Raw genomic sequence first — 16,770 nt, 5'->3', positions numbered from 1 at the left:
TTGTGATTTACGATCGGATTAGTGAAATTAATTCAAGTGAAAATTAATGTTAATAGTGGTTATTAAAAAAAATGGTATATAGATCATTTTTCTAGTGATTTATTGGATTAATTTGAAAATAAGTGCAAACATTTTTGGATACATGGTGTATGAAAAATTCAGTGTCATCTTACTTGAATTAATTCAAAGTTTGAATTGCCAAAATTTAATATGAACATAGAATTTTATTCAAAGTGGCATTTACAAATACATTTAATTATGTGCATAAAGACAGCAAAATATATGAACTGAAAAATTTTATAAATTGACATTAAATTTTTTATATTTTTTGCACGATTTTTGAATAACGCAAAAATCTAAAACGCCAAAGTGAATCTGTGTTTTAAATTAACGTTTAAATATTTTTATTTTATTTTATTTTATTTAATTATCGTGCTATGGGAGAGGAATTACCAATACTGAAGGGCATACTTAAGGGTGTCGTGTCTTATCACAACGCGCGTATGTATCTTTTTAATTAGTCAAAATAAAAATAACATTATGCTTAAGACAGTGGTTTCCAAACTTTTATCGCGGCTTTTTTGATTTTTGTAATATTACAATTTTATCAATACTCAATTGATATTATAATTTATTTATCATAAATATAAATAATTCTTTATTTTTTTTTTTATATCATTTAAACATTTTTGCTCTATTTGCCAAAATAAAACTTTGGAAACCCCTATACAGACCCCATGTAAGTCTTGTGCTTTCCTGAGGGGACGTGTCCCACATATTGGAAACCACGAGCTTATATTAAGATATATTAACTTATCAGCTAAGCCAAGCCCAAATATAAATAATTGCTTGCATTCAATGTCCCCCATGCAAAAATTCCCTCTTATCTCTGTGAGTAACTGAATCTTATCTTTGTAAAATATATTTTAATATGAGTATGCATGTGCATACACAAAATAACAATTACAAAACAGTATACATATAAATGTAGTAAATGATATGTATACTTTCACACAGATATTTGAGCCACCAGCAATGATACCAAAAGTTAACACGGTAGCTTTTAAAAATATACATATTCAAATACATATAAAAAGCATATACCCACTTTTATAAATCCTCGAACATACATTGAAGCTAAAACAGAATCAAACTATGTCAGTGTGTTACTTTCACCAACGGAAATCAAATGAAACATGGAATAACGAAAGTAAAAACCGTTCCGAGACAATAACCATATATATTGTACCGTGCGTGGGTAACGCGAATACAATAAAGTATTGAAGTCGTTGTTGAAAACTATATTAAATTTGAATATATTAGTAACAGACGACATAATGCGAAATTTTACACGCATAAAAGTTAAGAAGGATGGCCAACAGGTTTTGGCGCCAAATCAAGTTAGGCCATGAGCAACATTTTTCTTTCGCTAGGAAGGTGTTTTCCCCAGGAGTGTCGCTGCTGTACGGAACAGGATGCCCATTACTAGTGCCACTGCACTGACCAGGGACAACGATATATTTTAAGATTTTCATATCATTATCAATAAAAATGAAAAATTAAAAATTACACTTCTAATAAACTAAAAATTACAACAATACTTAACTCATTAACTCAACATTAAAATTACCAATAGCTTAACTCATAGTCATAAATTATGAAGCAAAGCCAACGCAGAACATGACGTCCACGGACGACAATCGTAGCCAAAGGGTTAACAGCCCTCATTTTTTTTACAACGAACAAGTAATTAAGAATAGATAATTTTAATTATTGTAATATCAAATATATGGATTTCATATTTATATGAAAATGTACACATTTTTGTGCATATTGTCCATCTGCCCTTGCTGCTCATATATTGATAAATTATTTTAATTTTTGTAGACTATAACCTACAACTAGTTTTACCATGTATAAAAAGACTATACTAATTTCTAGCGCATAGTAACCCAAAAATCTATTTAAACGAATAAGTTTAAGCAAATATAATAACCTCGTTAAAAAGATGAAAGTAATTTGAAGTAAAATACACGGACAATCTGAATATACAGCTATTGTAGTATATGTATATATATGTGCACGCAAACAGATAAATATATATATATATATATATATATATATATATATAATCCATATATGCTCATCTATATACACAGAGGCGTGGGACCTTGAAATCAGGTCATATAGTACCAACCAGAGAGATAGGGAAAGGTTGGATAAAATTCTATCTAGTCTTCTAAACACCATATTGTATGTACATACATACACTCATAAAACGAAGTAATTTGTGTATATATGAACATATTCGTGTATAATTACTTGTACCCATATCCCTTCGTGTTTAATTAAATTTAATAAAATAAAATAAAATAAAATTAAATATGTCTTTAACTGGCTTGAAATATATACAACGTACTTTTTTAATTTATATTAACATACACATGTTATTTTTGTATGCGTAAGGTTAAAACCTACATTTTAGTTCCTGTATTATTGTTTTGTGAAATTCATCTTATGCATAACATAATTACATTGTCAAATTTACATGCAAACGTACGTGCACTCACACATTTGAATAAAAAAAACTAAATGACCCAAAATCAGTATCTGGGGCATGCAAACAATTAAATATATATATAAATATATATATATATATATATATATATATATATATATATATATAATATACATATGCATGTGGGTTAAGATTTTATTATTAATACTAATATTAAATACCGGACTTTCAATTTAAAATTATGTTAGTGTTAAATTAACACTTAACTATTCTATTGAAAACTCTTTTTAATTAAAATGACTAAATTATATTTTTAATTTAGAAAAATACTAAAGGCTAAATTTTTAAGTATGTTTTATTATTAATGCTTCAATCATCAGTTGAGTTAAAAGTAATTAAGTACCTTGAAATTTTTACGACTCAAACTCACATTTAGAACTTTACTTACAATGAAACTTATAATTCTCATACTTTTTAACGAATTAAAACGATTCATATACATAAATATGATTCACATTCATGCGAGGACGACTCATACAGACGGTTTAAACGAAACAAAAGTGTTTCGTATGACCTAGATATTCACCTTTGGCCTACAAAAGACATCAGCCGTGTACATACACTTTCTATTATGTTTATGCACGTATACTTCTATATGAATATATCCATATACTTATAAAAATATATTTACAAGTTTGCCTTCAAAAATGATGCACTGAGCTTCCGCGTGGAGACATGTAATGAATTAATTACTGTATGCTATTGATTAAGATCAATTAATGATATTTGTTTTTGTATGTGGTTTGCATTCATAATCTAATGCATAATCGCAGGTCATTTTTGTTATAATTTTGTATAAAGTTATGTAGGTCGCAATTCTTGGTTTATATTCATGCACAGGTGTTTAAAAAATTATATATATACTCGTATATATATATATATATATATATATATATATATATTAATGTACAAGTGTATAATTATAAACAAAGCGTGTGCAAACGAAAAATAAAATAAAAATCAAGTGACAGCTGTTACTTTTTGAACAGGTGTATATGTATGTATGACTTAACATCTGCTCTTCAATTGGAAATTACAAGAAACCGTTATATGCTCATTTATATATATATATATATATATATATAATGTCCCATTAAATAGGTCGAAGCAGTAACAAATGCGACCACTGATTCTAATATCATTATAAATATTTTGCATTGTGCAAGGTCTTGATATATAATACAACCATGCACATAAATGTGTCAAGATTACTGTAACAAAATATTTCTTGTTATGTTTTTTTCTCTTGGAGAATCTCTAACACTCGGTCGAGCGGTAATGCTACATTCGTGCATTTAATTGAATTTGCCAAGTTTTATCATTTAACTATTATTAAATATAAAAGCAATAAATTATTAAGTTGAAATTAGTAGAAATCTAAATAAAACACTTGAAAGTTGCATGTGAGTTGAACTCATGGTAAAACATTTTTTAATTCAACTCATTTTATTAAATTTATGGTTACTTATTTGATGCAAAGTTTGCATAGTTCTCTTTTCAAAAATAATAATTTCAATTTCTTTTCATTTCAGCCGTAAGATTCGGTCGTGTGCCAAAACGCGAAAAAGCTCGTATACTAGCAGCAATGCAGCAGCAACAAAACAACAGTACGCAGCAGCATCCTTCATCAGTGAATGGATACCCAACATCAATCCAACGACCTAATGGACATGGTGTCCCAGATCATCACAGGCTTCTAGGTAGTGACCCAAATCACAGTCTATTGAATCACAGATTAATGCAAGGCAACACAGAATCAGTACATACACATCATTCGATTCTAAGCCATCGATTAAGCAACGGAGCTGATTCGAATCATCATGCTCTACAACAACGATTGTCTCCTCCGAATCACTGTGACTCTAATAATAGACTTTTAGATGGTCATCATAGATTAGTTAGTGACCAACACACAAATTCCTTGAACCACCATCACCAGCCTAATGGAGAAATGAATCATTGTTTGGAGACGGAAGAATTGAGCATATTGCAGGAGCCTTTGGCGCTGATGAGGGCTGTCACGAGGGCGCATTTGCAAACGTGCGAATTCACGAAAGAACGCGTGAAAATAATGAAGGAGAACAATCTTAGATTAGGAGGAGAAAACGCTTTGGGACATGGATCTAACGCGAGCAGCATGAGACTGGTAAGTCTAAGTACTTGTTTTTCCGTCACTTAGTAGAAATAATCTAAAAATAATAATAATGATCAATTAAATTGCGTTGTACTAATAAACTTTAAAAATGCGCGAATAAAATATTTTATACCGATTCTTCATGGATCGTTAAATATTTTTTATTTCTCTTTATCTAGCAACAAGCTATACAATTCATAAGAATTTAATTTCAAATAATAATTACAAATTTCTATTACCAAGATTTATTAGAAATTTAAATATTCCGCCTCAATGGCCAATTTTTGACGCGCGAATTGCTTCCGATGAAAGCAAAAGCTGAAGCAAAAGATATAAATCGCTATAAACAATAAATGAAATTAAAGCGACGCGGCGGCATGATAAAAAATACAAATGTGTCCGTGTGCGTGGAAGAAAGTGTAAAAGAAATCTTAAGCACTTTCTTTTAGGAAGTAGAACAAGGTTCATTTATACAAACGCTCAAGAAGAGGCTCTTACAGCCAAAATACATGTATTGTAGTTTCTTGACTACATTGTTTTCCGTGAGACTATTTTTGGCAATGACAATTTTTATATATGTATAATTTTTGAAAGTTTCCCTGGCATTAGTAGTTAGTTACAAACCCACCTCCATCTAGATTCTGGTTATTTTAGTATCGAAATAGAGGAAGACAGGTTTTTGAAAACAAAAATATTTCAATATTTTCGAAGCTGTGACCTCGTTGTTAATTGTTCGCTTTGAATAACAATTATTTTGTAATGAACAGGAATTTATGTCGCACATATATTGAAACATTGTATAAAAATATACAATGTACGTGTATATTACTGAAAAGTTTTACTGAAAACGTTGAATAATTTATTGTTCTATATTATTGTATATTTATTAGTCATAAAATGATAAATGTGATATCAAAATACACTAACAATGAATCAATTATTTTACGCATCTTTTTAACACTTGAGCGTCACTTTAGTTTTTCAAAAAAATAATAAACAGTATTGAATAAAAAGTGAATCATAATCAAATTAGTAAATCGGTTACCGTTATTCTGCTCTTTCAAGATTACAAATTAAAACTTGATTCGAGATTGCATACATTTGCAACTAGATATATGTATAAACTGACATCCGTTACCTACATGTTGATATGTGTTAGCAAGACGTCATGCGTCCTTGGCAATCCACATAAATGCATTTGCAAAAATGTTTATTGAAATGTATTGTATTATAATAGAGAATAATAAAGTAACTAGATAATAAATCAATTTAAGGTGCGCGGGAGATGCGATATCAATATAAGCTGTAATTTTTGTAAAAATTGTATTAATCATACTAATTCAAAGGTGACACGAAAAAGTCATTAATAAATAATTTGCTTCATAGACAATGTTTGCACAATATTTTAATTTTGAATTATATAAATGATAGAAGTCAGTTGAATATCAGGTCGAGACAACTATAGTCCGTAAACGTTCGAAAATTTTGGAAGAAGAAAAATTTTGGTTAAATGATGATGTTTTTGAGTGCAAATTTGAAATTATTATTATTGCAAATATTTATCTTACTTCATTTCTATTAAACAATACAGTAATTGACAAAAAAATTATAAAATGTGCATTTCATCTTAATGAACCTTAAATTCAGAATATAAATTTCAGACGTACCATCTCTATTTTACTTATTTTAAATGTTCATAAATTCATTAACAATCATGCAATAAAATATGTAATATTTATTGAAATGTTAAATTTGATCGAGGTAAAATGTTCTTTTATTATTTGTGTTTTAGTTCATAAGTTAGTTATACGGTGGAGACGCCTTGTAGCTTAAGTTTTCACTATTCTCTCGGTTTAGTTAATTACAATTTAAGTAGCACGAAATGCAGCAAAATACTATATCACTAATATTAACTCGTTCATACATATATGCATATGCATATATATTTGTTCCGACATTGGTTTCCGATTGGAATACGTCGAGACTCAGACTAGACCTTGATGCGACCTCGCAAATGTCGTCAATATACATATATATTTTATATATGTGCACAAATATACACTGTGTAGTAGTAAATCTTCGCAAAAATTTTCTACTAAGCTCTGATTCCAATTTGACCTTTAGGCAAAAATTATGAGCTGAATTATTTTATTACTTCATGAATAAATTAAATGATGATCGGAATTATATAGTTAAGCATGTGTGTGTGCTATCATAAAGCCGTTTTTAAATGTTGACGATCTTGAAATAACTACACATCTTCCGCGTATGAAAATGCTTCAACATTGAACTTATACTATTAAGAGGTTGAGTTTATAATCTGTAATATTGAAAGTTTATCTGAAGCTTCTAAAACATAAAATGCAGAATTACTATAGCTATATGACTTAGTATCTTTGTATCAGGAGCCTAATAAATGTATTTTGATTCGAACGAAATAAATCATGCGACAGGAAATAATGACGCCATGTATCTAATCTTTTTTATTTGAAGAATTAATAATAAAGGTCAAATTGTGTTAGTCACACAAATGAAACTCATAATGATATTCTAAAGTTTATATTATACATGAGCCATGTTATATATATATATATATATATATATATATATATATAAATTATTATTGAGTTATAACTACTTTATAGTACGAAGCAACCGCTATGAATAATAAGTATAATTGTAATAAACGATGACAAAACAAATGTAAATCGCAATTATCATAGAGTCAGTAAAAATTAATACAAATGAAAATATAATACTTTGCATAAGTAAGCAGAAGCCTTGATCTCGTGGTATTTTTTTCAACTTTACTGTAGAAGCGTAGGTTCATATATTGCTGACGCATACCTAGACTACCTGCTTCATTAACATATGAAATTCATCGCAGGACACATTTAGTTTCAGAACCAATAATAATGGAATATTTTTTACATTTTTTAGGAAACAAAATTGATTTTTTACAAAATGCGCGGTTTAATATCATTGTCACGGCCATAGATTTGGAGAATTGTAATTGTAAACGATATGTAAAACGATAGACTACAAATATATACAAAAATGTATAATATATTATATACATATACATACATACATATACATATATATGTATAATACATATATATCTGTTCTGTGACGTATGTGTGAAATGCTCGTGTCTCGGGCAAGGTCGAAAAATAACGCGATATTATTCAAGGTCAAAATTTTACGAGCCATTCATACATACATACTAGCTTATAGGGATCATGTATACACAGCTTTACATACATACAAGCTTACTCAGAAATGTAAAATAACACATACTAACAAGATAAACGGTATCGATTTCCCGAAAAACATTCTTTTGAAAAGAAAATCTATTCTTGGTTTGGGTAATAAATGACTAATTAATAGGAAGAGTAATTAAAGTAATCAATGAATTGTTTAATTTCATTTTTTTTAAATAGCTCTTAAACATTTTGTTCAGACCTTCACGTAAATTGAAGTATTACGAATATATCAAGGAATAGTCCTTTCGATTTAAAACTGTGGTCTATTACATTTTCGCCTCTGTATAAATTTTTGTTCGCCAGTTTGTACGTATGCGAGTACAAGGCCGTCAGACTTACAGTTCAATGTCGAATCCTATTAGCGATGCTTAAGTTTAAATTTGAACAGATTATATTATTTAAATATATGTGCTTCATTTTTTGAATGTGCTCCTCTTCTGCGAATTATACTTGGTACAATAATAATAACTTTATCATGTTTTCTCGGATCAATTACGTTCTAAGAAATAAATTTGGTCTGCAGTGATAACAATAAAAATATGTGTAATAATTTATTGTTCTCACGATCCGGACAGTTTTAAAAAAGTTCTCATATTTATGTATTTTCAAAATAGTTAAGGCTGATCTTTCAAAAGGGTGTATAATAAATAAATTCCAAAGTATAATGGTTAAGCCCATTCATCCACTGGGGTGTGAAATAGTAATAGGAAATTCCTCACACTATTCTTGGTTGGAGATGGAGTTTAACTCAGAATCTTTCAATAATAACCAAACTACCTTGTTTAATATTACTATGTTTGCCCAACAATTACTTTGATTCGCAGCCTCTAATCTTGCTTAATTATTTTGACAAATTAAAATATTTACAACAGCCACATGTGAAACATCAAATATTAAAACAAGACATTTATTATTGTCACGTGTGTTATTATTCCATTATTTCATTAGTTCTGTATACAATGTGTCCATTACAATTGCGGCCTTCTGCCCAAATGTTAGTGCAACTAAAATAACGAAAAACTAATATAAATAAACCAAAAAATATATGGCCCGACGACCTCGTCACAAACTGACGGCCAAGTTTTGTCCGCGACGTAGGTTAACAAGGAAGTATTATTGGAAAACATCTTGAGAAAATTTTGAAAGTTAGACTCTGTTACATAGCTTGTAAAAATACGCATGTAAATGTAAGAATTCTTATGCGGAAATACAAATGTGACAGAAAATTATTGAAAGGTCATTTCATGGCTGCGCGTTTGATATGTGTATATTTATACGTTTAAATTAATTATACAACTGTAAGACAATTTTTAAAAAGCAATCCGGTTATAACAACCAATGTATAACGAGATGATTTTGAACTAGGATATTTTGTATTTCTATATATAGGTGATTTTGTGATATTGTATCAAGGTTGGCCTGAGGTTTTCCGGGAAATGAACATATCGATCGAAATATTTCAGATGACTCAATTTAGGTTTTTACACTCGTATACTGCCTACGCATTTACTAGGCAGTGGCGCATTAAAGATAGCGTGATAAGAAATAAGATGAATTGAATTTTCAATTATTTGAAGCAAATAAATATGAATAAATAAAGTCTTACAAATCATAGTAAAGAAATATAAAACTTTAGTTAGTAGTATTTCATTTTCCCTAAAACGATCATAATATGGGGAGGCGAATAAAATGAAGAATTTGAAGCAAAATGCTTTTTAATTTTTGACCAAGATTTGAGGTATTCATGTTTATTTTAATCATTCAAAAGTTTTCTACTTGATGAATTCCTTTATATGTAGGTATATAATAATGTGTGTGATTTTCACGTGCATAAGTATATTTTTGTATCTTAAGATAGGTGGAGGAAATATGATATCTCAGTGTCTTCTGACGTTTCACGTTCATACTTATATTAGTAGCGTTTTCAGCGAATAACAGACTCCAAGGTCAGTTCGCAAAATAAATTTATCTATTATCGACTTAGCTGTATTCAAATTCAAGGTCAAAATTATACACAAAAATATATACACATGCAAAAGATACAGGAACACGTATACATTTATTTGATCTCGTTATCATTCGGCAATGACCTTCAATCTGTTTAAATTTGTGATAAGGAAATATTGCGAATATGCGAACAAACACAAGCTAAAATGTACCATATGTATTACTTAAATTTAATGATGTACACATGTACTGAACATAAAACGAATTACGTTAGTACGTAGCAATATACGGTGTTTGTACTTGATGATTTCAATGTCAGATATTTATTCAAAATTATAGCACGTGTAGTAAAACCGAAAATAACCGGAAAGCTATATGTAACATCGTATTAAATTATTGATTTAGTTGTTCATGCGGAAATGAATTATTAAGTAATCAAAGACGAGTTACAAAGTTATAATTCCACAATTTTATATGATTTGCATTAATTCCAATTATGAAAAATGTTATGATAACAAATTTAACTATCTTGAGAAAATAGTACCTAATGATTTTCTTAGCAACGACGTATATTGAAGAAGCAAACGTTAATTTTTCAAATATTTTTTTGTTATCTCTACCATGTGACCTAAAATATCCTAATTACATGTTGAACTTTCCTCCATATTTTTCGAAAATTATTTCTTTTGAATGTCAAAGCCAATGTCATTAGAAGTATAGATAACACAGACTGAATCGTAAACATGTCTGTTTACGAATAATTATTTCAAATATAAATTCAAGGACTTTTCGTATAAAGAACAAATATATAAAAGAAGATCCACAAGTTAATGTTTTGTTAACATGTAATTTACGTTCGAGTATGAAGTCCAAATTGTCGCTATTTGATATTTTAAGACTTGGTTATTCTAAATATCATTAGAGAAGGACTACAATTTTTAATTGCTGATCTATTTGCACCGACAATTATAAGAAGTTGAGCATTGTTCTCCAGAATGTGATTGCTTACACATAGATCAAATGAATTGAATGTTTTCATAAATCCAACCCGACGAATTATTCATACGACTAAAAATCCCATAATACTATCTTATCTATTTCACATTCTATATGGTGTTGATTTATTCAAAATGGTTCATAACAATATTTCAGATATTAACAAAAGAATGTTTAAATACGGATGTTTATAATTTATGTTATGAGAATTGAAATGCAAAATATTAACACGTATTGTGACCAACGATATCGATTATAGATTATTTCGTATTTGATGATGGCATTTCATAAATAAGATTGTTCATGTATGAGAACCAATTTTGCTTGCGTCAATAAAAGAAAAATATTTGAAAATGTTATGAACAATTAATATTACACAAATGCTGCTACACGTTTCTTGCGTGAAATATAATTAATTAAATAAATCGAAATATCGATTTAGCTTATCAATAAATTACGTCACTATAGCAAGGTCAATGTTGAGTAATAGCGATAGAAATTAAAATAATAGGTAAACAATACGATATGTTGTAGAATTTACGTCGCATGAAATATATAAAAAATACGATTACAAAATAATTATTTTATCTTCTGTAAGCGGCGAAAATTTGAGAAAAATTTAGATTTATTATTTATATCAAGTATAGTGCCATATTTAATGTATTTCTTTCCTTATTTCCAGGCTTGCCCTCTGAATCCATCAACACCACCATGCACGCCGCCTCTGTCTCCGTCCCACGCGAGTCACCCGCTACTGGCAATGCCCGCACAGGACACCGAAGAATTTTCCCACCGCTTTTCTTCAATTATTCGCGATGTTATAGACTTCGCCAACTCAATACCTGGATTTTCCAACCTCGGTCGTGAAGATAAATTTACTCTGCTCAAATCAGGCTTGTTCGATGCTTTATTCGTTCGCTTGATCAAAATGTTCGACGCGAAAGACAATAGCGTTATTTGCTTGAACGGCAAAAGTTTAACCAGAGATAGCATACGATGTCCAGCAACAGCTAACGCGGAAAGATTGGTAGATTCTACATTTGAATTTGCTGAGAAGATAAACATGTTGGACTTGAGCGATACGGAAGTCGCTTTGTTCTCCGCGGTTGTTCTGATATCCCCGGACAGACATGGTTTGAAAGACCGTATTTTCATTGAGAAGATTCATGAGAGTTTACTAAGAGCCTTGAAGCACACGAGGTTGTCCGAAATTGATTTTGTTGATACACTGCTTAATCTTATTCCGGATATCCGAACTTTAAGTACGCTACATACAGAGAAATTGATAGTCTTCCGGACGGAGCACAAAGAGCAATTGCTACGTCAACAATTAGATGATAACGGTATTGAAAATAATATTGAGCAGTTGCCCAATGGTGATCACAAAGATCATACAGTAGCTGATAACGCTGAATATCGTGATCAACTGTTGAAACGCGGTTTAGAGGCAGAAAATTGTCCAATGTACAGGGATCAATTACTGAAACGCGGTTTAGAATCTGAAGGTCCTATGGAGTACAGAGATCAATACATAAAACATCCAGTAGATTATCCTATGAAGCGAGTGAATGAAAATGGTTGCGGTGTTGAATACCGGGAGCAACTTCTGAAGCCTGTAGAATACCGAAGCGAACAATTGATCAAACGCGGAAATTCAATGTTGGATAATAATTGTCCAGTGGAATACCGCGAACAAATGTCATACAAAGAAACATCGCCACTGTTGGCAGCTAGCTTAACTGGAACCAGCCCTAGACTACGGGCCAATTCTGGTTCTTCCGGTGATGAAGAGTTTGCAGCCAGACTCGCTCAAAATGGCTTGACTATCACCGCAGTGAACGGCCAAAGAATTTTGCCAGGTGTGTAGAGAAATAAAACATTTTTATCCTTTATTCATTTTTTATTATGGTTTTGATTTGTTCGCAAATTATTTTGATTTATGTCGTTTTTACCAAATTTATAATTTGTCTTTTCTTTATTTTCAGGTTACAGAAAACTTGATTCACCAACTGATTCAGGCATCGAATCTGGCAATGAAAAACCTGATAATACCCGCAATGCTGGATCAAGTTGTTCATCGCCTAGGTCTTCCAATGAACTTCAAATTTCGCACGTTCAACCAAACAATGATGACATGCCCGTCTTGAAGCGTGTTCTGCAAGCTCCACCTTTATACGATACCAATTCTCTGATGGATGAAGCTTACAAACCTCATAAGAAATTCCGTGCGATGCGTCAAAAAGATGTTTCGACAACAAATGTGCAGACAACATCAGAAAATGGTGCAAGCAACGGCCAATCACAGTTGCAATTGCATTTGACTAGACCTTTGGTGAACCAGCAGATGACGCAGCAAAAATACAATTTGTCGTCGACTCATTCAGAACTGGCGAGAAGCTTAAGGTCTGAACCTAGAATGACGCCTGAACAAGCAAAGCGGGCTGATATCATTCAAAATTATTTAGCAAGGGCAGAAGCCGGTACACAGCAAAATTCATTGACACCACAAAATATTTCTTACAATTTCACAAGTGTCATTCGTTCACCGGCAAGGAGGTTTCAATCACCTCATTCTACCCTAAGTGCGTCGCCTGAACCATGCAATGTTGTTGAAAGAGAGGCACCACTAAATCTATCAAAAACAAGGTCACCAAGTCCTGCGAGATTGGGATCTTTACTTCAAGCTTAAGAATCAGTCAGTTTGAACTTAAATAAACTGCAAATTCCGTTTCGAAGGACCATCGAACGACTCACCTAATGATCAAATCATTAGCATGATCTAGTTATTTCTTTCATATCACCTTATCAAGTGAGAAATTAATATGAAGTATGAGACCAATTTAAATTAATCAAAAAAATCAGCCTTGAGCCCATTAAGCCAAATGCTGCTGAGTTTAAGTGATATTAATTAATTCACCGTCGAAATGCGACGAAACCTTTAGGTTGAATATTCCAAATCGACCAAAAGTTAGTGAAAATTATATAAACTAATAAAAGTAACATAGTTGATAAAGCATAGTCAAACCTGCTCAAAATATATCCTGTTTGTACAGATATAAGTGATTGCGATGGAATGAGTTCGTTGTATAGGTATGATTATATATACTAATAATTATAGTATACAGAAAATTAAACTAAATTATTGAAAATAGAAATTTGGCTAGAATGCGGAAAATTAAGAAAGTTTTACTGTAAATATATTTATCTATTTTAAAACAAATTAGGCACTAATCGCTTTCAATATTATTAATTATATACACACATTTATATTTATAAATATTTTTGTGCGTGTATACATGATATTATTGTTTGATTAAATATACGTGTCTGTTGTAAATATTTTAAATTATAATGAATTATTCTTTAAATTAAAGAAAAAACGGTTGCAATATCTTTATGAAAGTCAAAGATTATTTTACTCTGACATAATTTTAAGTCCATGAACATATTATAGCAAAATAAATTGTAAATATAAATAATCAAATGATTTAAGATAAGCTTATTCTTTTCTAATTTTTGATATTTAAATTTTGTAAATATCTTTTCACATTACAATTAATTTGTAATATCGTGCTTTTCTTAAGTATATCATATGTATATAAAAAGCTGTGAAAATATTAATATATGCATGCAAGTTTGAAAAATTCTAAGCATGTATACATATATTTTTAAGTTTCATTGCAAATTAAATGTTATCTTTTTTAATTTGTGTTAAGTGATTGATCTTAGTTATATCGAGTAAGACGACAAAGATCTCAGTCCGATTTTGTTTCAATTAAATTTCATTTTTCAATTAAAAAATATTTTTCTTGAAGAAAATATTTTGTAAATAAATATGTGTTATCTACCTATATATATGTGTGTAATCGAAGACTGTAGATGAATAATTTATGATTGATCCTATCATTATTAATATTTTATTATTATTACACAATAAATATTACTATTATTGATTTTTTATTGAACGTTATCTGAATCATTTATCGATCAATCATTATTCATTAGAATCGCTCTTTAAACATATTTTATTTGTGATACGAGTATGTTCTATGTGAGCAATCAAATTTATATGAATATATGATACGAGTTTATTAATTGTGTTTATATTCGTTCATAGATTCATATATTCTCTCACATTTGAACATATATCGAAAAAATTGTGTTGATGTCAAAATATAGCTATAAATGATAATTGTCTTAACAGTTAAGTGAATTTATTAATTAATTTGTATTTGTTAAGTGATTATGTATGTGTATAATAGGACTTAGATGAAAATATGAGATTTTTGTTGTGAATTGAACGTTCTTGTACTTTGTACAAGAAACACTGCGGGACGAAATGTTTTCTTCTGGTGCAAAGAATCGAAAATATATTTGGCCTAATATAAATTATTGCTTTTCTAAAGTACATTCGGTTTGTTATAAGTGATGGATCAGAAAAACACATTTCTTTCGCAGACAACACGATTTTTGAGACTGAAGGAATCGAACGACAAATCGTTCAAAAAATTAAATTAAATTAAAATTAGTATAAATATGTATAGTCACAAGACACTAAGATTTTTGTGAAATGTAAGTTCATGTTCGATGTTGAGTTTTTGATGTGAACAATAATTTAAAAAAATAACATTATTTATATACAATAATAATATATTATAAAAAATTATAAAAAAAACATTTTTACGTACTATCCCACCATAAAATAATGATATTTATGTATGTGTTTTATAAATTCGAGTGCAATCGGTTTTGATTGTATGAGAAAAAACGTGCGCGAACAAAAATTTGTCTCGAATGAAATTCAGTTCATTATTACTGAAAATCAATTGATCGCGTTGCACGAAAATTAGATTTAAATTAAAGAAACTATTCCAATTTTGTGAGCATAAAAATTAATATATACATATAATTTATATACAGATATTTGTATTATGAAAATATGAAAAGAAAAAATATAAAAAAATTAAGACGTTTTGTCAAACGATTCCTCTCTTATAACTATAAATATATTATTGCAAAAGGCGATGAACCTAATTATTGAATTTATTATTTAGTGTTAATTATCATTTTAATTGTAAATGTATATGTATTTTGAAAACTCCTAATAGGAACGTTTAATTATTATTATTATCATTATTAGACGTAGTTATACATACTAAGTAGACATATAATGTTATACGAAAGTATATATGAAATAAATAATTATAAAAAAATATTTCACTCTTATTATTTTTTATTAATTTACAGGAAAATTTTCAGGTTTTCATATGTGTTGTCATAAATAATAAATAATCTATATTTTGTTTTGATTATAGTAAAATCACTTCTTCAGTGAAAAAATTTTAATCACAATTCACATTTTATATGAATAATTCCAAACGTTTGTTTGGGTTGATTTTATATTAGGATTTAAAATTTCAAAATCGTAAAAAACATGTAATACAAACGCAAATCTCCCATATCTTCGCAGAATAAAACTTATTTAACTAATTAATAGATTAATTTTGAAAATCAAATTTTTCTTGCTCATTTTAAGTTGGGTACAATTCATAAAATGTTCATTCTAAATTTGGATGAATATAATAAAAATCGAAATCACTGAAAAAATGAACAACTTAATTAGTGAACGAATCATTTTTGCTTTTTTACTTATAACAAAACATCTAAACCTTTGTCATAAAGCAATGGTATATAATATACATTGCATTGAAATAATGTTTAAAAAAAGAATATAATAATAAATATAATAGCAATAATAACAAAAAAATAATAAGCTTTTTAAAAGTAAAAAAGTTTATTTGCTTCATGTGAAGTAAAATTTTTTACTAATTGAAAAATCAGCTTATAAT

At 29.2% G+C, this 16,770-nt stretch overlaps 1 protein-coding gene across 1 annotated transcript; it reads left to right on the top strand.

Moving 5' to 3' along the window:
- Positions 1-239: 239 nt before the first annotated feature.
- LOC113384901 (ecdysone-inducible protein E75-like) lies at positions 240-14,079 on the top strand. Its single transcript, XM_026622673.1, has 4 exons — positions 240-501; positions 4,111-4,724; positions 11,604-12,780; positions 12,907-14,079. The coding sequence occupies exons 1-4, from the start codon at positions 438-440 to the stop codon at positions 13,608-13,610; spliced, it is 2,559 nt and encodes an 852-aa protein (XP_026478458.1). The 5' UTR covers positions 240-437; the 3' UTR covers positions 13,611-14,079.
- The last annotated feature ends 2,691 nt before the right edge of the window (positions 14,080-16,770 follow it).

The sequence above is a fragment of the Ctenocephalides felis genome, unplaced genomic scaffold (assembly GCF_003426905.1).
Source record: "Ctenocephalides felis isolate EL2017-DRISC unplaced genomic scaffold, ASM342690v1 CF-g0.4_SCAFFOLD_03571, whole genome shotgun sequence".
Taxonomy (NCBI): domain Eukaryota; kingdom Metazoa; phylum Arthropoda; class Insecta; order Siphonaptera; family Pulicidae; genus Ctenocephalides; species Ctenocephalides felis.
This window is presented reverse-complemented; position numbering and strand designations above follow the sequence as displayed.